This window comes from Bison bison, unplaced genomic scaffold (genome assembly GCF_000754665.1).
Source record: "Bison bison bison isolate TAMUID 2011002044 unplaced genomic scaffold, Bison_UMD1.0 scf7180017864180, whole genome shotgun sequence".
NCBI classification, from domain to species: Eukaryota; Metazoa; Chordata; class Mammalia; order Artiodactyla; family Bovidae; genus Bison; species Bison bison.
In genome coordinates, this window is record NW_011494752.1 from 3763769 (window position 1) to 3789323 (window position 25555).

General features: G+C 48.7%; 1 protein-coding gene and 1 long non-coding RNA gene across 3 annotated transcripts in view; both read right to left on the bottom strand.

The window, feature by feature from the left end:
* Nucleotides 1-3511: 3511 nt before the first annotated feature.
* On the bottom strand, nt 3512-5031 carry LOC104990551. Its single transcript, XR_825523.1, has 2 exons — nt 4758-5031; nt 3512-4183 (listed from the first exon to the last, which is right to left on the bottom strand). It is a non-coding gene; the product is annotated as an uncharacterized LOC104990551 (long non-coding RNA).
* Nucleotides 5032-7195: 2164 nt separating this feature from the next.
* LASP1 (LIM and SH3 protein 1) overlaps nt 7196-25555 on the bottom strand; it is a 40583-nt gene continuing 22223 nt past the window's right edge. For both annotated transcript variants that reach the window (XM_010842687.1, XM_010842688.1), the window contains 4 exons: nt 23762-23869; nt 13246-13393; nt 12491-12594; nt 7196-10276 (listed from right to left, as the gene is read on the bottom strand). In XM_010842687.1, the coding sequence (XP_010840989.1) occupies nt 10103-10276; nt 12491-12594; nt 13246-13393; nt 23762-23869 (534 nt within the window). In that variant the 3' untranslated portion in view covers nt 7196-10102. The remainder of the gene's footprint in view (nt 10277-12490; nt 12595-13245; nt 13394-23761; nt 23870-25555) is intronic.

Here is a 25555-nt window from a genome sequence, read left to right on the forward strand (position 1 = left end):
TAAAATATTTGTTATGTAATTCCTTTAAATTATTTCATGTGGAAGAACTTATTTTAATTTAAGCTGTTAATTATAGCTCTACCATGATCAAAAAACTAAATGTTTTAATACAAAATAATGCTTCAATTAGCTATATACTATATGTGTTTTATGCTTAATATTTGTGTATAAATTCATTTATTAGCAACAACTCAAATTGAATAATAAATCTATAAGCAGAACAGTATTCTATACTATTTGCTGTTTAATTCACTCCCAAGCAATTGATATTTCCAATTACTGCTAAAATACTACAGTTGCAGTTGTCATAGTTTAATACCAGTTTCAAACAACAAAATATGTGATTATTGTGCATTACCTGCAATTTCCTCTTACAGTGTTTTTTAAAACAAAGAAGTTCTTAAATATTTCTAAAAAATGTGTCTGCCTTGGCAGTTGTTTTTAGTTTATAATGGAAATTGTGTCAATGATTTTTTTCTGTCTCTCCCTTTATATATGACTTTGATTTTATTTTTACTTAAAATATATGGAAGCAAAGCTAACTTAGAAAAGGCCATTCTAGGCTTAAACATTTGGTCTGTGATAAAGCCAAGCATACAGTTTACAAAGACAATTTTCCCACTTTATGCTTAAGTACTTTATTAAGGGAAATTCTCAATTCTAAGTGAAGTGAAGTGAAGTCACTCAGTCGTGTCCGACTCTTTGCGACCCCATGGACTGTAGCCTACCAGGCTCCTCCCTCCATGGGATTCTCCAGGCAAGAGTACTGGAGTGGCTTGCCATTTCCTTCTCCAGGGGATCTTCCTGACCCAGGGATCGAACCCGAGCCTTACGCATTTCAGGCAGAGACTTTAACCTCTGAGCCACCAGGGAAGCCATTATCATTTCTAAAAGATAATGTAAAGTTAAAATGATGCTTTTTAAAAATTCAGTTTTGTTTATTTTTGGCTGTGCTGGGTCTTGGTTCCTAAGTGGGCTTTTTCTCTAGTTGCAGCATGTGAGGGGCCATGCTTTGTTGAAGTGCACAGGCTTCTCACTGCGGTGGCTTCTCTGTTGTGGAGCATGGGCTTTATGGTGTAAGGGCTTCAGTAGTTGAGGTGTGTGGGCTCAGTAGTTGTGGTTCCCAGGCTCCAGAGCACAAGCTCAATAGTTGTGGCGCATAAGCCTAGTTGCTCCTTGGCACGTGGGATCTTCCCGGACCAGGGATCAAACCCATGTCCTTGCACTGGCAGGCAGATTCTTTACCTCTGAGCTCCCAGGGAAGCCCTAAAGTGATACTTTTAAGGGATTTTAAAGTTTGAACAATGCTAATTTTAAGCCTTTTAAAAGAAGACAAATTTTCTGAGGTTTAATAAATCATGTCATGCCAAGTTTCAAATTCAGAAAGTTTGGATTGGATTTCTTATAAAAAATACCCAATGAGTTTTAGGTAGTTCCAACTTAGTAACATTTATTAATATCTTCCTATTGTTTAACTGTTTCCTAAAATATGTTCTTTCTCTTAACATAAAATACATTATTTTCCACTTGAACCCCTTATTTTTTTTAGTCAAGAAAACAAGTATTAATATAATGATTTTTAGCCAATTAATTTTATGCCAATTTTATACCAATTAATTTTTTAAGTTATCTGCATTAGAGATGTTTTTACTGCATTGATATGTAGTAAATGTTCAACCCCATTTTTATAGGACATGATTGCCCTGTGGCACAGATTTATAAGATCTAAAGAAAACTTTATATTACAAAAGTAATTTTTGCAGGGTTTTATTATTTTAGGATGACGATACACAAATAATTTAAATGTGAAATTTAGAAAACTTTTACCGAAATGAGCACAGGAAGACTCAAGTTATAAACTGACATAGCATGGATATAGGCACAAAGTCATAAAATTTCTTCCAAAATGTAATTATTTATTTTTTAAAACCATAATATTTTGCAAGTTATTGAAAATATGATCTGTCTGTATATTGTGCCCAGTATCACTGGTGTATAACTGAAATTGGCTGACTGTTTTCACTGAATTGATTAGTCATATCAACTGTGTATGGCCTTCCCAGGTGGCCCTCGTGGTAAAGAACCTGCCTGCCAATGCAGGAGACATAAGAGACGCGGGTTTGATCCCTGAGTTGGGAAGACCCCTGGAGAAGGGCATGGCAACCCACTCCAGTATTCTTGCCTGGAGAATCCCCACAGACAGAGGAGTCTGGCAGGTTACAGCCCATAGGGTTGCAAGGATTCTGACACAACTGAAACGATATGGATACAGACTGAATAGCCTTGACCTCATAAAAGACTTAAGAGGGAGCCTGGTTAGAGACTATATATATACCATGAAGATCTACATTACCATAATTAACTGTGTAACTTGGACCACTCCAAAATATTGACACTTGCCCTACTTACCTACGAAAGGACCTAGAGCTGCTCTGTTGACTTGAAGTACAAAGTTTAGTTTGAAACACATGTTATGCCAGAGTTGGAGGAATGTTTTAGTGGGAAATGTTACATCAAGGACTCCAGATAACTGAAGATCATCTCTGAACATATTAATGTTTGGAGCCATGCTTCCCCCATTAGTATATCTCTCAGCTTACCTCATTTGGCTACATACCACCCCATATTGTACTTGTTAATATTCCTTAAAGAGCTTAGGCAAATTATCGCTGATATATGTTTGGGGTAAATAAATATTTTCATTTTCTCCTCATAATGTGGCTGTTGGTACCCAAAAAGTTTTTCAGGTGAGTTTTCATTATAAAATGTCATTTGGGGAGAGCAGAAAAGCGGACTTCTGGTAAACTATAAAAGAGTTTGTTTTGTGGGAATTCTATTCTCAAACAAAGATGGAATTTCCATCCTAGAATTATAGAATTTTGAAATGGAAGAGCTCATAAACTATTTTCCGGTCCAACTGTTTATCAGAATAATCTGAAGCCCAAAGGTTAAGTGGGCTTCCCTGGTGGCTCAGCTGGTAAAGAATCTGCCGGCAATTTGGGAGACCTGGGCTCAGTCTCTGGGCTGGGAAGATCCCCTGCAGAAGAAAATGGCTACCCACTCCAGTATTCTGGCCTGGGCTGTATACTCCATGGGGTTGCAAAGAGTCAGACACTGAGCGACTTTGACTTTCAAAGGTTAAGTGACATATTGAAGATCACATAATTTGTTGCTTAGACAAGTTCCTAGAACAGTGTTTTTTCTTGGCCAGATGTTGTGACGTATATTATACTTCCTCGATTTTCTTTTTAAAACGTGGAAATTGAACATAATGTTATAAATAAAACTATTAGGCTAATCTCTCTCCTTGTTCATTTATAAGCCAGAAAGAAAAATCAAATGTAGAACAATCATGACAGATTTTTCAAAGAAATAGATACCACAGATTTGGGGCCCAACTCTACTCTGGACCCTCAAATATATGGTTTCTTCAACCCTACTTGGACAGAGAAATGTTAAAAGTTTTTTGCTTTTGTTTTTTGAGAAAGAGAACATTTGGCAATACAAAAAAGAAACAAAAAAACACATTTATTTGAGGGTAAGAGAAAAGTTTTTCCCAAATAACACGTGTAGCCATTTTGTTTCAATAATTTATAATTCAGGTATGCAGAAAGAATGACTGTATAACTGTTGCTCTCTTTAAATGAGAAGCTGGAGCCCAAGGGGCATGGAGTGGGGAAGATAAATCTTAGAAACTCAAATGACAAGTTCCTTCTACAGAGTGAGACACGGAAACCGCACAAACCCAGACTGTGCAATCTTTAAAGACAGTGAGTGATAAAGCAGCTACTTCATAGATGAAGATAGACAACATGCTCTTGGACTTAAAAGGGACACCCTTCATGTGAGCAAGAAAAGAACATAATTTAGCTTAATATGAAGTTGCAATTAAGACCTAAGGGAAGGCTATCAAATAAATTTTTGAGCAGTTCTCCATGGTAACTTTAATGAGTCTACATTTTAGCTCTTTCTCAACATCCTCCATCTACAGCTTAAATGCACGCTGCAGTTGCCAGCCATGCCTGTGAATTCCTGATGTCCCAGCTGAGTGCTTCTGCCTCTGAACTCTAAAAAGCCCCTTGCTTGACAGGGGTTAACCATATCCGGAAAGCTTTAGAAGAGGTCTGCTGGGCAGCAGGATTACTGTCGATAAGAGGCCTCTTGTTGGACTGGAATCCAGGAGCTGTGGGAAACCCAGAAAAAGCAAGGCTCAGATGGGAATACAAAGGAATCAGCTCCTGACATTGGGAGTTCCTCTCTCCGCCAAACCCCAGAGTCGGGGAAGACTTGACATCTCCCCCAAATCCCACTCCCAAGTAAATTTCATTTGCTATCTCATCCTCAAGTTAGAATGAGTTACTAGTTAATTAATGCAATTATGCAAGCATAATTGTAAGCCACTCTACTGACATATAAAGATGTTTTTAACCTTTAATTACCAGGAGAAAATGGAGAAAGTGGAGTTTGAGCACCTAACTTGAAGAAAAAACTAGGAAATAATAGTCCCTCCCACCATGCACACCACTCCCAACCCATTCTACCTAAAAAATCCTTTGATTGTGGGCTTTATTTTTATTTTAAAAATCATTATTTTAAATTAGGTCTCAAAGAAAGAAGTTGGCATTTCTTATTCTTTTCAGAGTGGTCTGGGAAATGCTACATCAATACATCTGAGGAAAAAAAATAGGAAAACAAGATCCCTTGTAATTTTGTTTTTGAATCAATACCCGAAATAATGACCAGAAAAAAAAATCTACCGGTGCGTCAGCAAGCAGGATGCTCGGCCAGTCAGCTTCATCCTTCCCCCCTGAGCTGTGGGCTCCACGCCGCCGTTTCGGGTCCCTAGAGCAGATAGATAATGTAGGACAGAATGACCAGGCCTATGATGGCAAAGAACATCAGGATGAAAATATCCAGCATTGTGGAGTCCTTGGCCGAGGACGCCTTTGGATTCCGGGGAAATGTGAGCACGGAGACTGCAGCCAGTGGAGAGAAATGGCTCCCCCTTCCCTCTACAGCTTAGCCCTCCTTTCCCCCTCCCCCTCCCAGTGCCTGAGACTAAGGGATACTGCGGCTCCATCGGCAGCTTACTACCCGCCCCCGCGCCCCCTTCCTTCGCCAACCAATCAGAAAGCTTGGGAGCGGGTAACCAAGGAACTGCTCGATTTAGACCAGGCAGAAATGAAGAGGCTCAATTTCTCTCCAGGAACCCAATCCTACCCTTTGTATCTAAATGGAGTCTGAATATTATGGAAGTAGGGAAGAGATCTGACCTGTATCCAGGTGCCCAAGGAATATCTCCTGAGTGCTTTTCTTCTTACTTTTTCCTCTCATGAATCCTTGGCAAAGGAACTCAAAATGATGGTTGGGGGCTGGGTGGGCCATTGGCACGTTGTAGAGTCAGGTTATGGAGGGACAAGGACAAAGGTCTCACGTGTGTTTCAGATGGCATCTCAGGGGGATGGAGCTGAGACTTACGGGATTCCTATATTATGTCAGATATTGCACTCGTGGTGTAATTTCAACCTCCCTGCAAGTCTTTTATAGATGAGGCTCAGAGATGATCAGTAACCTGCCTAATGTTTCATTGGAAAGGCCAGAGACCAATTCAAAATTAGGCTTGTCCACTCCGGAATCCACATTCTTCTCTTGCCCCAGACTGGCCCACCCTGGTAATCTGAAATCCCCCCTCAGGCCTACCTGGGCTTCTCAGCTTGCAACATTTTGCACAGATCCTTCCTATTACAGTGTGAGCATCAGAGGCCTCTCCTTGAACCTTTCCTTATCTCTTTATGGTCATTTCCCACATCCTTATCCTCTCTTATATCCTCCTCAGAGCTCATTGCAGTGTTATACCCAGAGAGGGCACTACAGAACTCTGGGTCAGGCCCATTCCCCATGCAGTTAAGTGTTTAGAAATGCAACTCAAGTGACTTTTCTTATTGAAGTAGAGTTGATTCACAAATTTGTGTTAATTTCTGCTGTATAGCAAAGTGATTCAGTTGTACATATATAACTTTTTCATATTTTTCAAGTGGCTTTTTCTGAGGGGAAAGGAGAATTGATGTTTCATAGTTTAAGCTGGGTGGTGGGTAGTTATGCCTTCTTGTTTTTATTATGCCTTTTGCCTTATTTCCTATTAAATTAAAAAAAAAAAAGCAAATTCCGTGTGACACCTCTGAGGCCTAGTGCCCTTGGCTCCACCCTAACTAGATCCTTTGAGGGGCACAGGATGAGGGCAGCAGCAGCCCCTTCGTCATGCTAAGCCTCAGGAACTTAGGCTGCTTTAGAAGGGAGTCAGGAAACTGCTCGCGTGGGTTTGCACAGGGAGGCAGGGCAAGAGCTTCCTGTGAGTTGGGAGTGGAGACTTGGCACTGGTTCCCTCCCAAGCAGACTGTCCCGAAAAGGGGAATGAATGAAGCCTCCTGGGGAGAGGGGGCTACAGCTCTGCAGCAAACAGGAGGCAGGCCAATGGAGGCAAGATTTGCCAACTCATTGCCTGCTACTGGGGACACATTAAGCCGCCCGTGGTGTCAGAGGGGGAGCAGGTGTCAGTACCATCTGTAATTATCCCACCCAGCGCTGCCTCAGCTGCTCAGAGCAGCCGTGTCATCTCCTGATCACAAAGGCTCTCATTTTGGGGAAAGCCCTTTTCCTCTCCACCCTGCTGCTATCCTGAATCCAGGGGAAGCCTGAATTCTGTACCCGGAGTGAAGAACACCCCTCTCCACAAGGCCGCAGCAAGAGGCTGGCTGGTGGCCCCGACCTGTGGACAAAGGATCTGGATTCCTTCTCTGCCACCTCCTTTTCCCAACCCGGCAGAAAAGGGGAGGCGGGCTGCCTGACCTTGTCTAAGTTCAGACCCAACGCACCTGGAGCAAAGAACTGAGCCTGGGAGATACCGGGAGGCAAAGCGTGTGGGTGCCAGGCTCCTGTCAAGGTCATGGCAGGAAGCCAGGAGCATCACATTGGGGTCCTAAGACCTCCAGTCCTGCCACTAGCTGGTGTGACTCCCACCAAACCACTGCCTTTCTGGGCTTCAGGGAACCCCATCTGTAAGATGGATATCAAGCAGTTACTTCTTTTATAGGGCTGTTCATAAAGTCAAAGGGGAAAAAAAGTGTGTCTAAAATGCCCCCAAGGAGACAGGACACACACACACACACCACCTCAGGACCAGAGAGAGCAAGCCAAGTCCGCAGGTAAAAATTATACTTTTATTTGAGTCACCAGGAGAAAGATTCACTTGTGGTCCAAGTCAAATGTTCAGAATCATAACAGGCCAGAAAGATTTGATCCCAAGCACAAGCCCACGAGGGAGGGGACCAAAACAGACCAAGAAAAGACGACCACCCCATATAAAAAGATGAACGGACGGCTTCACACACACACGCACACACGCACACACACACACAGATGAAATGTTTGGACAGAGGCAAATTTCACGTGATCATTTCTATTTCTTTTTAAATACAGGTTTGTGGGGTGGTATTTTTTTTTTCCAGCTATTAAAAAAAAAAGGCCCAAAAGTGCATATGTGAGGGGGAAAAGGCAGAAATTAAGCAATAAAGTAGTTTTCCCTGGAGGGACATGAGGAAGAAAACAGGAAGCAATATTGAGAGAATTCACTTTTCTCAGCACTGGGCTTCTTGCATTTTATTATTGGTCCACTAAAGTTATATTCACATTCTAGCTTTGTTGCATCTTCTTTCCTGGGATTAGATTGGCAAAAAACAAAAACAAAAAAAAACCCTCTGTGAACTGTAGGAAAAACCAGGGACTCGGCCCAGCCCTCAGGTTCTGTGCTCTGCTAGGGATGGATGATTGTGGAAAGGAATAAGGACTCTCAGCAGCCCCTAGGTCCCTCAGCACCAGTGTGATAGTCCCTCCTCTCTCTGGGGGTGTGTAAGAAAAGGTCCCCTATTTTTAGGATGGAAGGAACCAAGGGTTGGCAGCAAGATTCCAGTGGCTGGCTTGCCTTGTTTTGGAAGAAAAATTAGGCTGAATGAAAACAGGCTACTTGTTGCTCCCCAGCCCTCCTCCCAGCCTCTCACTTCCCTGCCAACCACAGGTTCTCCAACAGGATATGTCTCTCTGACCTTTGGTTCCAGAATCCACATTGTGCTTTGAGATTAAGAGGAAATAGAATGGACTAGCATCTGCCCACGGCTCCCAAAATTGTTCCTTCTCTGCTTCCGTCATCCCCCACACTGCCCAATATAAGACTCTCCACCCGCCCTCACCATGGCTGTGGCCAAGGAGGGAAAGGGATTGGTCAGGCAGAGGCTCAAGCCTCTGATCTGGGGTAAATATTCCCAAGTCAACTCACAAGCAGTGAGGACTAGATGTTAAACATGCCTGCAGGCCCCTCCCTCTCCTGCAAGGCACAAGGATGCAAAGATATCATAGGGCCTGAGTCAGTGGACTTGGGGTAAAGATGGGAGGGGGAGACCCAGAAGGGTGACAGGAAAGCCCAGAGATGAATAAAATCAGGCAAGGGTGGTCATAGCCACCCACGAGTGAAGAAGGGACTTGGAGATAGCACCATCTTTCCCTTCCTCAACCTGGGTCTGTGCTTCCAGTTTTATAAGCCCTGGGACCCTCTCCCTTTACTTCAAGGAGGCCTTAGGTAAATGAGCGAGCTGGGGGCAGGGGAGGGGGCTGGGAGTGGGCAGGAAGAGGGGAGAACACTGCGTAGGTGACACAGGTCCCCCAGCTCCCTATTCTACAGCCCAGGACACAGAGATGGGGGAAAAGTATCTGCCTGGAGTCATGAAGTCTTTCCTCTCCCCCCTCTGCCAGCAAGCTACAGGCCCCAATATCAGCCCCCACCAAGTACACACCCCCTCCTCACTTCTGCACTTTGGAAAGGGGGGGTGGTGGGCTTCCTCCATTCAGGGATAGAAGGAAAGGAGGGATTCTCATTCCAAAGAAAACAGAAGGAACTTCTCTCCCTCAAGGACCTCCCCTCTGTGTACCCTCCAGAAAGCCCGCACCCTGCCTGCTTCTCTCACGCTCGCACTCACACTCGCCCGTCACAGACATCTGCAGACACCCACTCCTTCCCCTTCAGGGAAGTCGTGGAGATACAGAGCGGGCTGTGGCTTCGCACAGTCCAGTCCCCCTGGGGTCAGATCAGGTGGTGTGGGATAGGGGGAGGCCATGGAAGGCCCCAAGCTGCCTTCCCAGGAGGATCAGCCCGTCTAACCAGGTCTCAGGGGCTGGGCTGCACGGCCGAGAGGCCTGAGGCTTCCTTGCCCCATCTTTCAGGAGGAGGCAAGCCAGGGACCCCGGAGACTCAGTGGGAGGGAGAGAAAAGGGCTGCAAAGAGAACACCCCGTTCCCCTCTTTCCTGCAGCTGTCCCTAAAGCAGAAAGGTGAGACCCGGACCCAAGCCGAGCTTCCAGCTCCTTGCCCATACCAGGCCCGGTTGAGCAGGAGAGTGAAATCACAGTGTGAAAAGGAACCATGTGGGGAAGGATGAATGAATACCAAAGCAGGAACTTTACCCGCCTCTGTCAACCTTGAGCCGGAAGAGGGTGGTGAGGGGCCCTCTCGGAGGGCCGGCAGCCCCATCTCTGAGAAGCAGAGGCAGAGCCCATCTCACTGGCACAACAGGAGCACCCTCCCCATCCCAGGGCACGGACAGCGGGGTCCCACTCCTGGGAATGTGTGGAGCCCCTCCTCTGGGAGTCCTGGGGGTCTGGGGCTCACCCCAGTCCTGGAATGTTTGGATGTATGAGGAGGTGGGTAGGAGGGGCTGAGGGGGCAGAAAAGAGAGAAGGCAGAGGCCTGGGAGCCAACGGGTCACCCACCCAGACCGTCCCCACAGGCCTTGGCCTCCCACAGAGCGGTTCACACGTGTTCCATCCAGAGAGAAAACCAAGAAGTTGGTCAAGGGGAAAACCTGCCAGAAGGGGAGCCGCGAAAGTGGCAGAACAAGGCTTCGGTTGGCAAAAGAAGCTGAAAGAGGGGGAGGAAAAACAAGCTGTCGCAGAATTTAAAAAACAGAGACACTGAAGGGTGGACAGGTCACGCCCAGGACAGACGCGATGCTGTGGAATGCACTGAAGACGGATGGGGCGGGCGGTGCCCGGCGGGCTCAGATGGCCTCCACGTAGTTGGCTGGCAGCATCCCCGTGTCACCGGTGCGCTCCACGGTCCCGTACATCCAGCCGTCGTCGATCTGCTGCACGTTGACAATGGTGTCCCCATCTTGGAAGGAGACCTCGTCCTCGTCGGCAGCACTGTAGTCGTACACAGCACGGTACCGCTTCTGCAGGGGTGGGGGCGCGGTCAGTCAGGGGTGCCTACCTCTCTGGGACCCCAAGCCGGGGTCCAGGGGAGGGGCTTGGAGCCGGGAGCCGAGGGGACCAGGAGCCGGGAGACAAGGAGGGGCTAGGCTCTGCCTCAAGTTTTCTCACCTCTGTGTCACACTTTCTGAGAGCGATCACCTTATTAACACTACTGCATCTGGCACCTCCTAAGGGCCAGACACAAACAGGTATGGAGGTTACAGGACCTCCACCCTGTCTCTCGGAACAGGAATGCTGAACTGTCCTGTGGACACCATGCTGGGTTGAGTTTAAAAGGATGACTTGCCCTGCGTGCTATTATCTGTATTATTATAAATACCAGTCTTTGTTTTTTCTTTTTAAGCTGTTGATGAATTTGTTTCTTAAGTTCAGGATAAAGACCAACTCCTGGGAGAAAAAACTCCAGGTGATACAAGAAGTACCTGTCAGGTCCCACCTTCCAACCTCAGCCAAAGTCTCGTGTTTAAACCCCAAGCTCTAGGAAATGTCCAATAAAAACACATGAAATCCAACTGTCATCTTGGAAGCAGGCAAGATTCTAAAGTCCTCTGACCATCACTGCCCTTGACACTGACTTGTCTCTGGGAGTCAGCTTAGTCTTTAGGGTCCCCCAGGCTAGGTTCTGGGATCTGTTTGGGTCCAAGGCTGGATGAATCCATTAGAAATCTCCAGAATCTGCCCCAGCACCCCACCCCACCTCCAATACCCTGTTCAGACCTTCTGTTTCCACTCCCCTGGTCTGCCTCCTCCCACTGTTCATCTACTGTGATCTCAGGGGGAGCTTTCCAAAATGCAAACCTGATGAAGTTACTTCCTGGCTTTAAACCCTTCAGAGGCCCCTTATCCTATTTAGCACAAAACTTCCAATCCCCTCCAACCCAGCAGAAACCAGCTTCATCAGCCCTGAAGAGTATGGAGTAAGAGATTACAACGCTCCAGGCTTCTTATCCTGCTTTCCAGATGAGGAAATACAGGTTCTAAGAAAGTAACCTAATTCCTGCAGAATTGATCCATAACCTCTCCCAATCCAGTGCTCTTCATGTACTACTTTTATAACCAGAAAAATAAATATTAGAAACCACCACCAAATAAAAAAGAGGTCACAATCCTCATGGAATGACTGAAGTGACCTCGGTCCTTACCACCAACTGTGCCTTTAATCTCTTGGGCCAAGTCACCACCATCTATGCCTGCATCCTGTAACAGCCACCCAACTCATCTCCCTGCTTCCACCCTCAACTTTTTATTGCTGCTTCTCAACACAGCTGCTGAAGCCAGCTTTTAAAACACAAAAAAGCCCTACTCTGCACAGCTTGCCAGTCATGATGGCCTCCTGGCAGCCTGAAAGACAAAGTTGTAGTCGCTCAGTCATGTCCGACTCTTTGCGACCTCAGGGACCGTAGCATGCCAGGCTCCTCTGTTCATGGAATTCTCCAGGCAAGAATACTGGAGTGGGTAGCCGTTCCCTTCCAGGGAATCTTTCCAACCCAGGGATTGAACCTAGGTCTCCTGCATCGAGGACAGATTCTTTACTGTCTTAGCCACCAAGGAAGCCTGAAGCCTACAAGTCCCTGTATGATCAGACCTCATCCCTCTCCAGTCACCTTGGCTTTCCCACTGATCTTTGAACTCTCCTAGAACACTCCTGCCTCAGGGCCTTCACACTTGCTGTTCTTCTCCAATACTCATTCCTTTACTGAGCCCTTTGCTGCCCCCACCCCTTCTCACCGTGCTGTCTTTTTCTTTATCTATGACCTTTTGCCACATACCTACTTATCTATTCATGTTTGTCTCCCTGACTGGAATGTAAGTTCCAAGAGGGCAGGAAGGTGAACTTTTACTCAGATCAAATCCTTTCTGTCCAGAACATGCTCAGTAAGTATTTGAAGCACTGGCTGGTCTATCAGGAACCTTAGCCTTCAGATGACCTCTCAGACTGCGTTCCTTCCCTCACTTGTGCCTCACTTGAGGCACCAGCAGGTCTCTTATCTCAGGCTACTTTATTTCTCTGAGAATTGTCCCGCCTGAGTTTTTCTTCCTAAAGGTTGTCCAACAGAACAAAACAAAACAAAAAAAGGGTGTCCAAGAAGGGACGTCTTTTCTAAAGGGACGTCCAGGAAGCCTTCCCTAGGCTCACCCCACCTCCCACACCTCCCTCCGCCAGGGCCACTCACCCCGCCGCCGCCTGGGGCACTGCGCTGTATGGACGCTGGGGCTGCAGGCTCCTTGTAGCCACCATAGGACTGGGCTGCCGGCTGCTGCTGGGGCTGCTGGTACACTGGAAGCCAGCAGGAGACAGGCTCAGGACCTGTCCTGCCAAACCCAGAGCCTCCCAGAGCCGCCCCCTTCTTCCATGAGACCACGTCATGTACTTCCAACTCCGCAAGCTTGCTCAACCCCCACTTCCCAAGGGCTTCTGTCTGTGTGCACACACGCTGCTGTCACGCCCCAGTGGCACCTTCCCCGTCACAGCAGGAGGCCAGCACAGCCCTGACCCTGGTGTTCATGCCCTGGGTAGGGACGGGACCTGGGGTGGGTGTGGGTGTGGGTGTGTGTGTGTACTCGAGGCTTCCCTCTCGCCTCCTCCTGTGTGTGTGTTTCATGCCCTGGGTAGGGATGTGTGTGTTTGTGTGTGTGTGTGTGTGTGCATGCCCTGGGTAGGGATGGGACTTGGGGTGTGTGTGTTTATGCCCTGGGTAGGGATGTGTGTGTGTGTGTGTGTTCATGCCCTGGGTAGGGATGGGACCTGGTGTGTGTGCGCGTATGTGCATGTGTGTGCGTTCATGCCCTTGCTGGGACGGGACCCGTGTGTGTGCGTGTGTGTGTGTGTGTGTGTGTGTGTGTGTGTGTGTGTGTGTACTCGAGGCTTCCCTCTCGCCTCCTCCCCACCTTGCCTCAGGTCCTCGGTCCCCACAGCCCTCCCACTCACCTGGGGTGCTGGCGGGGATGTGGTGAGGCTGCTGCTGCTCCTGGGGCCGCCGGTAGCTGCTCTCCTGGGGATCTCGGCGCTCGCACTCCAGACCCTCACCACCACTGGGACCCATGCGACTCTTCTCAAACTCCTCGTGGTATTTTATCTGCAGGGACAGAAAGCACTGGGTGAAGGACCCACAGCAAACCAACCAAAGCTCCCCTTTTCCGTTGCCACTCAAGATCCTGGGACGGGAGAGACTCCTGCAGGACTCCAGGCAAAGAGAGCCAGGTTCTCAACAGGGGTGTACTGCAACGTGCCCTCAGACAAGCACTTAACCTCTCCAAGCCTTGTTTCCTCCTTACAGAAGTGAGCATCAGGATCTCCCCTCAGGGGTTGCTGGAGGATGCGAAGAGATGACGGATGTAAAAGGGCCACGTCAGCTAAAGTGTTAGTGCCTCAATTGTGTCTGACTTTTTGCAACCCAATGGACTGTAGCCTGCCGGGCTCCTCTGTCCATGGGATTTTCCCAGCAAGAATACTGGAGTGGGTTGCCATTCCCCTCAGAAGGGAATGAATGTTAAATGAAAGCACCAGACAAATGTAAGCTGTCAGTTTTATGTCCCTGTGGCAGGGCTGGAGCTGCCCCGCTTCCACCCTGGCCCACAGCAGTGACTATGGGCTTACAGAGCAGGTTTACAGAGCATCTGCTAGGTGCCAGGCACTACGCCAGGCGTTCTGCATCACAGGCTCATTTTACCATGTCAGCACCTATACGGGGGTACAGTATAGTCCCCGTATAACAGATAAGAAGGAGACTAAAGCACTGACAAGCAACATGAGTTACCCATGCTCACGGAGATTTCAGAGCCTGTGTTCTTAACCAGCAGGCGATTCTGCCTCTTGTGGGCATGACCTCATAAAGCTCCGCTGAGGACCCCAGCTTGCAGGACAAGAAATGTCCGGCCCTCTCCAAGGGTATGTCAGTATCTGGAAGATGAAGTCCTTCTCTCCTTGGGTTAAAAAATGGGCAAAAAGAGACCTGAAGAAGCCACACACCCAAGGTCTTCACCAAGGACCACCAGGACCCAGAATTGTGTTCTTAAAGTCTGGTCTTCATACTATCTGCTGAACGCAGGTTCCAGGACCTTCCATAGAATCTACAATATCAGGGCTGGGGTTTTGGAATATGCACCTTTATTTTTTTTTCTTTTTTTGGAGGGAATATGCACTTCTAAGGGACTTCCCAGGTGGCACTAATGGTAAAGAACCCACCTGCTAACTCAGGAGACATGGGTTCGATCCCTGGGTTGGGAAGATCCCCTGGAGGATGGCATGGCAACCCACTCCAGTATTCTTGCCTGGAGAAATCCCACGGACAGAGGTGCCTGGCGGGCTACAGTCCATAGAGTAGGTATACAATCCATAGCACAAAGAGTCAGACATGACTGAAGAGACTTAGCATGCACAGACACATGCACTTCTAAAAGCTTCCCAAGGTGAGTCTGAGTCTTGAAGGCTCAAGTTTGAGAACCAGTGGTCTGGAGCAGAGGTTGGCAAACTCAGGTCCATGAGCCCACAGCCCATTTGCTCATGGTCTGCATATGAGCTAAGAACAGGTACTACGTTTAGTAATGTTTGAAGCCTGTGCGGAGAGTTAAAAGGAATAAGATTGGTAACACATGAAATTTCTATGAAATTCAAATTTCAGTGTCCAGAAATAAAGTTCTCCTAGAACAGTCACACCCATTTATCTCCCTATTATCTCTGGCTGCTCTCACGCTGTCGCTACAGAGCTGAGTACCTTTGACAGGCCCTTTGGCCCACAAAGCCTAAAACATTTACTCTCTGGAGCTCTACAGAAAAAGTCTGCTGTCCCTTCTTTGCTCAAATATTCCTGTTGGTAATATCTGTTTCAGCACAATCCTCCCAAATTGCACCTATTGTATAAATTACACAGAAGTACCACTTTATGGGAAATAGATGGGGAAACAGTGGAAACAGTGTCACTTTATTTTTCTGGGCTCCAAAATCACTGCAGATGGTGACTGCAGCTATGAAATTAAAAGACACTTACTCCTTGGAAGGAAAGTTATGTCCAACCTAGATAGCATATTCAACAGCAGAGACATTATTTTGCCAACAAAGGTCCGACTAGTCAAGGCTATGGTTTTTCCTGTGGTCATGTATGGATGTGAGAGTTGGACTGTGAAGAAGGCTGAGCGCCGAAGAATTGATGCTTTTGAAGTGTGGTGTTGGAGAAGACTCTTGAGAGTCCCTTGGACTGCAAGGAGATCCAACCAGTCCATTCTGAAGGAGATCAGTCCTGGGACTTCTTTGGAAGGAATGATGCTAAAGCTGAAACTCCAGTACTTTGGCCACCTCATGCGAAGAGCTGACTCTTTGGAAAAGACTCTGATGCTGGAAGGGATTGGGGCAGGAGGAGAAGGGGACGACAGAGGATGAGATGGCTGGATGGCATCACTGACTCGATGGACGTGAGTCTCAGTGAACTCCGGGAGTTGGTGATGGACAGGGAGGCCTGGTGTGCTGCGATTCATGGGGTCGCAAAGAGTCAGATATGACTGAGCGACTGAACTGAACTGAACCACTTTACACCCATGAAATGTCTATACACATTTGTGTGTAAAACGTACAAATATGAAAAAAACAAAGGATGAAAAAGAACCAGAGTCAGGAGTTCTAGGATTTTCTGCCTGCATTCCCAGTGGCAACATGCCCACATCCCACCTTGAGGACCTACTGACTTTTCAGAGAGGAAACTTAGGGGGAAGAAAGCAAGCAACCGAGGAGAGGTGGGAGGTCCATGGCCAGCGCTCCGGAAGCGCTGGGCTGGGGCTGGTGGAGGAGGTAGGACAGTCCCCCGCCTCCCCCGCAGGGGAAACTCAGAAAGGGGGACACAGAAAACTGGTCTGGTCCTGAGCAGACCCAGGCCTGAATTCTCTCCAGACCTCAGACCACCACCCGCCTGGAGGCTGGCTCTCACTTCCTGTTCACTAGGATCCTGCCCTGTGCTGCTCCCAGTGGAAAAGGGGGTGGGGTGAGGGGGACAGGGTATGGAGGGGGCAAAGCCTGTCCTGCCTCCAGGAGCAGAAGGAACCTGCAATTCTGTGCCCTGAAGTCCCTGCCTGATCCAGCTGTCCGAGCCCAGGTGCTCCCATGGCCCACCCCTTCTCACTTTCTTTGCTTTCTCAAATCCGCTTTATAAGGTGGGCAAGAGCTAAAACTCAGCCAGAAGCAGCCGGGCTACAGGTCTGCAGGGGTGATCAACTGGGCCCACCCACATCTCCTTGCTGCTCTTCCGCTGTTGAATGATGGTGACTTGCTGCAGCCCGGGCTGAGAGAACAGGTCGGGCAGCAGCATAGCTTGGGATGGGCCAGTGGGGAGGTAGGGAGTGCCTCACTTAGGGCTTTGGGTCAGCATGAGCCCCCCTCCTCCTCTCACCCCTTTCCATCATGCCAAGCAAGGACCCACACCCAAAGAGCAAAATAAACTGAGCCAGTTCCGGAAGGGGAGACAGCTGGCCCTGGTCAGACTGAAAACCCATCGGATCCCCAAACTCCCATGAAGTAGAACACCGAGAGGTGAAGGTCAAAGGCCAGCGTCCTGCTCTCAGATCCCTAAGACAAGGGCAAAGGTGAGAGTCTCTCTTGAGCCCACTCAGTGAGCCCCCCTCCTCTGGCAAGGAGTCGGGGGGAGTGGGGGCAAGGAGAGGCCTCTAGGCTCTCAAGGCAACTGCCCTTCTGACTTCTGTCCTGGGGGTGGGAAAGGTTAGCTTTCCGTGTTTACTTTCTGGTAATGAAAAGAGGCCTGACCCTGGGAGCCGGTGACCACGGGGAGGCAGACAGAGGCCTGCCCCGGGCCCTGAGGGAGCCAGGACGTGGGCTGAGGGGCAGGCCCCCGCTACCCTGGTTGACAGCCCACTTCTTGGGCTGCGGCTCTGTCTGTATTAGTGAAGGGGTGACTCTTGGAGGAAGAAGCATGTCTGGGTCCCATCCCCCGTCATGTTGTAGACTCAGTCCTTCATGGAGGACTGCACGTCCCTCCCACACCTCACCCCTAGAGTCACGAGCCATTCACTTGCTCATGTGAACTTGGAAGAGTCCTATCCCCTCTGGGCCTGAATTTCCTCATCTTAAAAAGAGGCCATGGCACCATCTGCTCCCACGTGGTCCTAAGGCTTCCAACTACCTCTAGGAACCTAGCCAAATCCTAGAACTGAAAGCAAGTGTGGACGTGTGTTCGTTTCCGCAAGTGGCTGATGGGATCCATCTTGCTCCTTAAAAAGCCACTCTACGCAGGGCCAGCTGATCCAGGTGGACACAGCAGTGGCAGCCTGAACACAGGGGAACCCTTCCCACCACCGATACAGGAACCACCTGCTCACTGTAATGACCTTGACTCAGCTCTTCACATTGAGTTCTCTGCATATAATCTCCCTTGGCCTTGACAATAATCACCCTTTAAAAAAAGTCCCATAGGTGCACTTTAATTTCCATTTTACAGAAGTGAAGTGACTAATGAGGCCTGAAGCTGCTGATACAAGGACAAAGCCACAGCTGGACGGGTCCTTTCCTGGGACAGGGTGACCACACGCCCAAGTCTGCCCCTGGTCCCAGTTCATGTCTTCCTGAACAAATATGAGTAGCACTCCCTTTCGCTTTCAAAAGGGATGATAATCACAAGGTCACCCTAACTTCGAGAGAAGGGGCGCCAGGCACTGAAGTCAGGAGTGGCAGCGCAGAACGGAAGCGGACCGAGAAAAGCGGGGCTGCAGCCCTTCCGCCCGGGGGCCACCTGATAAAATCTCGGTCCTCTCAACTTCCTCTCCCTCCCCTGCGCAGGAAACAAGGAAACTGTTATTACTTTGCTGATCGACTTAATAGCTTGAGAAGCAAAGAGGCACCTTAAAGGGTATGAGCACATCCAAAAGGGAAATCAAGACTTATCAGAGGCCAAGGCCCTGGTGGAGCTCAGTCCCAGGCTCAGCAAAGTTCCAGTCGTCTAAGTGCCTTGAAAAGGGGTCACCTAAGCTCAGAAACGTCAGCAGAGGCCCAGCCAAAACCTGTCCTGGGACCCCATGGAAGGATGCCTGGAGATCCAAGTGCACGGAGGTGCAGGGATCCAGGCCCCGGAGGACCCTCCCCACTCATCCAGGGCCCTGCCAGCCAGGACTCCAGGATGACTCATTGAGGGTCCATTCCAAAGCTACGGAAAACACATTTTCTCTGCCAGCTGATGGTCTGTTTTCTGAACCCGTGTTCTCCTTCCTGATTGTGGTGGAAAACCAAGGTCTGACTCCACATTTGCTCCCACATGATTCCACATCACAGCCAAGAAGGGAATATCAGGCTCTGGATGGAATAATCAACTCACCAGCCAAGGTCTGGTTTTTCTAACAATGTTTCCATTTGTTGTGGGCCTCTGTGGTGCCCTTATATGCATTACTCATTTCCTTTTCTCAGCCAGCCCAAGAACAATGTATTATGATCACCCCCATTTTTCAGACAGGGAAACCAAGGTTCAGGAGGTAGGTAAGAGGTGCATAAATGAGTCCTACCATCCAGCTCTTTAGTTCTCAACCACCAAGTAATGCTGTGTTCCCCATGAGAGACTAACACTATTTTGTTTTTAAAACAAATGTAAATCTGTGCTCGACTTCATTACTAATCAGAGAAATGCAAGTTAAAACCATGAGATACTACTACTGCTCACAATGAGAATGGCTAAATTGAACAAGTCTAAGGATGCAGAGCAGTGGAAACTCTCATCAGTGCTGGTGAGACGGTAAATCCATAGCCCTGCTTGAATAGTATTTCAGCGTCATCTGGTAAGGCTGAGGGGACACAGCCTCCAAGATCCAGCAACTGCCCTCCATGTTAACGCTAGGAAATACGTAGGAAGTTGTCCACAGCCACGGAAGCAATCCAAATGCCACCAACCCCAGAATCAACAAAATGTGGGATAAGCACTTTAAGCAGAATACAAGGCAACAACAGAAAAGAATAAACTGCAGCGTCATGATGCTTTAAACCCAGTGCTGCCCCAAGGATATGACACACAAGAAAAAGTTAACCGAATCACTTTTCTGTACACCTGAAACTAACACATTGTAAACCAACTATACTTCAGTTTTAAAAAAAGAAATATTACATACTTTAAAAAAAAAAGCATACAGGGTTTCCAACAAGCCCGTCTCCAGCCATTTGACTCTGGGGCTAGAATTTTCTTTGACTTTACTACTGATTGGGCCCAAACTATAAGGATCTGAAGGGTTTCCCAGGTGGTGCTGGTGGCAAAGAACCCACCTACCAATGCGGGAGTCAGAAGAGACACGGATTCGATCCCTGGGTCAGGAAGATCCCCGGGAGAAGGGCATGGCAACCCACTCCAGTATTCATGCCTACAGAATCCCATGGACAGAGGAGCCTGGTGGGCCACAGTCCACAGGGTCACAAAGAGTCAGGCACGACTAAAGCGACTTAGCATGTATGCATGCCTGCATAAGGCCCGAAGCTAATTTAAGAAATATGAGCTGCTAATTATTTCTGACTGTGAGAAATGCAAAAGATTTCTGCCTGTAGCAAGGCTATCTCCAAAGCTTATGGTTTTACAGTCCTGTAGGACATTCACCAGTTCAGCAGCTAACGGCAGAACACTAACCAGTTCTATATCTAATTATATCCAGTGCTTTCTTTCACAGACTAGGCCTCACCTCTGCCTGTCAGATGCTCCCAGCTGGTTCCTCATAATTAAGTTAATTATATGATAGGTACTCACTACATGAGAGTTATGTCTGTTTTTTGAACACTTTGAAAGCTCTATTTTGACAGGGGGCTGTCATGCTCTGCTTCCTGCCTTGCATGGTGAACACACACACAGGTGTTTGTGTGATATACTTTACAGAAAAAGGAAAAGTTAAAAAGACCCAAAACTGTATACAGGAAATCTATATATGAGGAAATATGTAGGTAAATGAAAACTTGCCTACTTGAAGGCAGGGGCTCCTAGTAAAGGGACTTAGCAACTAAAAGTCCTTCTGTCTAGGACGTCCCTGTTGGTCCAGTGGTTAAGAATCCGCCTGCCAATGCGGGGGACACAGGTTTGATCTCTGGTCTGGGAAGATCCCACGTGCTGTGGGGCAACTAAGCCCGTGCCTAGAGTCCCTGCTCCGCAACAGAAGCCACCGCAACAGGAAGCCCGCACACGGCAACTGGAGAGCAGCACACTGCAGCTAGAGAAGGCCCATGAGCGGCAACCAAGACCCAGCACAGCTGGAAAAAAAGAGAGGCTCCCATCCTTACAGCCATCAGAGCTGGTGCCCAAAGGCCAGGTTAATATTGGGTTGGCCAAAAAGTTTGTTCGATTCTGTCCATAACATCCTATGGAAAACCCCGAATGAACTTTTTGGTCAACCCAGTATAACCGAATCACTTTGCTATATGGCAGTAACGAACACAACATAGAAAGCCAACTATACTTCAACTAAAAAAAAGTCAATCACGCACGACAGAGGCCTAACTTACTAGCACTTTGCCTCCCAAGTTTCCACACATTTTTAGTTCTAGACACAGGCCCAACTTTTCAGCCAAACTTTAGTCCCTGTCCCCTTTTTCACCACCATATAGAAAGCAAAGTCTACCTTTAAATTAACAGCAATGGACAATATTTATCTCAGACTAAGTGCTTGACATTTTCCTCACAAATGAGGAGGCGTCTGACGATAACCCGGGAAATGAGTGACCAGCTCATACAGGAACACTATTTTGGATACAAAACAGAAGGTGTGGCTCTAGACATCATCGTTCCCAAAACTCCTCTGGAGGAAGGACAATTTAATAACGTGGTTTAAAGTTCCCTGGGGGTTCTGGATGTAGCCAGGACTGGCACCTTTGGTGAAGCTCTTTTCAGACTCTCTTGGTGATGATTCTCACACTGCAGGGAACTCAGGGAACGTGTTAAAAACGCTGGTTCTTGAAAAAAGAAATTTTATTTTCTATCACTTTTAATTTTGTATCTGTATGAGATGATCCGCTCAACTTATTGTGATAATCATTTCATGATGGAGGTAAATCCAATCATTATGCTGGACACCTTACATGTATATAGTGCAGCATGTCAATTACAGCTCAATAAAAATGGAAGAAAAGATAAAAAAACAACAAGAATAATTTAAAAAATAAAATGCTAGTTCCTGAGACTTTCTTGGTGCTCCAGTAGTGAAGACACCGTATTCCCAATGCAGGGGACTCAGGTTCGATTCCTGGTCAGGGAACTAGATCCCACATCCCACAACTAAGACCAAGCATAGCCAAATAAATAAACATTAAAAAGAATGCTAGTTCCTAAAAATGAGATAAAATTAATGCAGTTTCTGGGCTCTGCTCCCAGGCAGTCCCAGGAGGAGGCCTCTGAGGCTGCATTTTCTTTTTTTTAGCCTGTATCTTCAATCAACCTTTTCAAGTAATTGAAGTACAGCTGTTTGGAAGCCCACAGCTGACAGACTAAGGGCATTTGCCAAAACCAAGGGTCTTCCAGCTCTGTGGTCGTGTGTCACAGGTTCCAGCTAAAGCTGCAAAAGCAGAACCAGGTCAGGCATCAGTCACCTCCCCACCTCAGAAAGGGGACAATCAGCTCATTGCAGCCCTGTGGCTACTGATAAGATGGTATCTGCCCAGGTGTGGGTGTCTTGGCCAGAGTGAGTTGTTACCAGGGTTCCTCAGACACTAACACCTCCAATGACTAGTTGGGGGGGAGGTTGGGGAGTACAGGTGCAATAGGCAGGGTGTGGAGTATTCTGGAAGCGTTCCAGAAAAGCAGGCAAGGATGACTGGGCTTGCCTCCCCCTTCTAAAAGCCACAGGCTGGAAACAATGAGTGAATGTGCTGGGGGGTTGCGGTTGTAGGAAGGGAGCAGGTGTCCAGATAACAGTCTTCACAAGGAAAGGCCAGAGGCTAAAGTCTCAAGAGTCCAGTTTTCTGTATCTTCCTTCCTTGTTAACCGAGGTTTCCCCTCCCTCCTGTTTTCCATGAGGACAGCTGAGACCCATACTTTCTTCCCACTTTCTTCTGGGCACAACCTGCAGGGAAGCTCTCGGGTTGGGACCAGGCCCTAGCTAATAAAGAAGCAATTGAGACAGGCTTGTTTGAGGGGAAGAGGGGATTACAGCTGTCAGAGGCATCTTAGCCCAAGGGAAGCACTCCATTTCCTCAAGCCACGACTTTCAAGCTGCGGGTCAACAATATAATTGCGAAACCCGGCATCTTTAACAAACTAAAATAGAACAGAAAATATCCAAATGCCCTTTAAGTGGAAGAGCACTCTTTCCTGAAAGTTTTGGTTCTGTTTCTCTTAAATAAATCAGCAAGCCTGTTCAGTGGGCCACAACATGAAATGTATTTCATACTGCAGGCTGCTGATCAAAGTTTAAGAGCCAAAGTCTCAGGCATGGCCACTTCTGATGGCTTGGGTCCTGGCTTCTGACATCTACCTGAGCCACAGCAAGTCGACCCTAACAATGGTCCAACTTACTTCCAGGAGTGCCTGATCAAGGAGGTCTGAGGGCTGGATGCTGGATAGACCACCCAAAACTCAAGGCCCCTGAAGCTTCTGTCCCCAGTCCCTCAGCCCAGAGTGACACCAGGCAACCTGCCAACCCCTCCTGAACCAGACCTGAAGACACCTGCTTGCCCAGTCCTTTATGGTACTCTGTGCAACACAGGCCATGTCCATGCCTGTGGCTCACAGCGGTACCCCCGCATTGCCCAAAGCCCCCGAAGCAGCCTCCCCACAAGCCCAGAGCTGCACAGGCTGCTAGTCTGTGGCTCCGCCAAACAGGAAACTGAGGCCTGTCCCCCGCCATAGGTGCCATAAGGGGCGTTGACCCACTGCCCACTCTGCACACCAGCCCTGCCATGGCTAGACACTGGTGACCACCCTGGACCTGGGAGGGCCAGGCCAAGGGGTGCAGAGCCAGCGAGCAAAACCCAACTGGGGTTTTTACACAGGAAGGAAGAGCAAGCCAAGGTGGGGGAGGAGGCTGAAGAAGGGCGGAAATGACTGCAATGTCAGCACCCAGAGGCAGTCGATGGGGAGGCCAGCCCCTCCCCACCCCTGCCACCCAGTTCTGACCTTTGTGCTCAGACAAAACAGCTAGTCCGGACCCTGGCCCTCACCATAGCCAGCAGGGAGGGGGGGAAATTTCAGAGAGAGTGGGGGATGAGGGGGGGTGATTGAGCACAAAGGCCCTCCCCAAAAGTCTAGTTCTTTCAAGGTGGAAATATTATGTGGGCAGAGGGTATCAAAGGGGCAATCTGGGGGTGCACAGAGGAAAGGCATCTTGGGAACCCCAAACCCTTCCCTTCCCTCGGCTCAAGCAGGCACCAGCCAGGCCTGCTGAGGAAAGCAGGGGTAGCACAGAACTGGCCTCATGCACAACTGCCAGGCAGGCGGGGAGGAGACGAGACGGGAGCGCCAGGGTCAGGGTAGTACCCGCGGAGCAGGGGACCTTACATTACTGATCTGGTCCTGGGTCTTCTTGATTCTCTGGAGCTCGGGCGTGTCTGCCACCACGCTGAAGCCTTTGCCCTTGTTCTTCTCAAACTCCTCCTTGTAGCGTACCTGGAGGACCAAGGTGGTGGAGAAGGATCAGAGTCGAGGCAGGGGGAGCAGAAAGGGCTCCAGCCTGCAGCAACCAGCCAGGAGAGACCCTGACCAGAAACCCCCCTGCAGTGACATCCACTCCCACCTCCCAACTCCAGGCAGAAACCGTGGCCAAAAAGTATCAGACCAATGATAATAAACTATTACTATGTATTCATACTTGGTGTATCCTGAGTGCCAAGAGCTTTACATGAACTGTCATTTAAGTCTTGCTATAGACTATCGTTAGTTCCATTTTATAGACAAGGAAACCTGAGCCACAGAAAGGGAAAGTCACCTGCCCAAGCTCACACAGCTTAGCAGCACAAGTTCAGAGCCAATAGGATGAACTTTCATCTGCCTGACTCTGAACCTTCACCACGGCCCATCCTGCTTGACGGTGAGAGGAAGGAGGTTCTTTCCAAGGACTGCCCCAGCCCTCACCCTGGCCAGGATGTGGTCCTACCCACTGAGAACCTGGGGGAGTTTCTGAGTGAGGGCTGTGCCAAGGGACAAAGTTGGTGCCCAGAAAGGAGGGCGGTAAGACAGCCACTCAGAAGACTCAATCAATGAGCCTTTGAGAGGCCCCGGTGGCTGCCTGGAGCCTGCCAGCCTGGCTTTTGAGGTCAGCACCACAGGAGGGGATGAAATGGGTGGGGGACAGATAGCATGTCAGGCTTCCAAGAGCCAAGAAAGACCTCTACCACCCCCTCCAATGCCCCTCTCTTCTGAGTATTCCATGGAAACCTGAGTACTAGAGGGACTTAAGTCAGACATTCAGAAAGGACGTCCCAAGCACTAAAGGAACTGAAATATGAAAACTGTCCTCCCCTGGGGGTTTTGAAGAACAGAATGGAGGCTGGAAATGGCCCTGGGACAGGGACCTATTCCTCCGGCTTTCAGAGTCTTTACTGTCCACCTCGGCAGCAGCTGTTCCAAAGCCCACCAGCTGCCTGGACTTTTTCCATGCAGGCTGCACTGTCCTGGAGGCAGGTCAGCCCAGGACACAAGGCCTAGGACCTTGGGAATTTCCAGGCCTCTCCCAGGCATGGAGTCATCTGGCCTCAGGGCTGAGCTGCACCGTGACCCGACTGACAACACGCACCTGTCAGTTCCTCTGCACCCCCCAGGGGTCAGGGTCCCTGTCTGTCTCCAGAGCCCCAGCTCACCCATCCAACAAGGGCTTCTTGTTCCTAAAAGGTTCCAGAACCTCCTTTGTTCTGACCCAGACTGAAATAAAGGCCTGGATGTGCTAGGTCCCCTCAGACTGGAAGTTAACACAGTGGGTTCAGGTACCAACCCACCCCAAGGGCCTAGAACTGCCCCACAGCAGCTCTTTCAAGAAGGCCTGGGCCAGCACAGCAACTCTTAGTGGTAGGGGTGGGTTGGGGGGGAGACCCTTCTGGAAGCAGGCATCAAGAAAGGTAAAGCACTGAGAGTCAAAAATGCGTCGCTCCAGATGCAGAGGCCCCAGATCTAAGACCTCTGGCCTTGATTTCCTCACCTGTAAGAGGACTGTCCATAATGGAGAGGGGGCTTCCTACCACCCAGTAAGAGCAAAGAGCCCGTGGGAGTTGGTATGAACACAGGCTGTCTCCCACTTGCTGACTGATCTTGGGCAACTGATTTAACCTCTCGGGCCTCAGTGTCCACATCTGTCCAGTG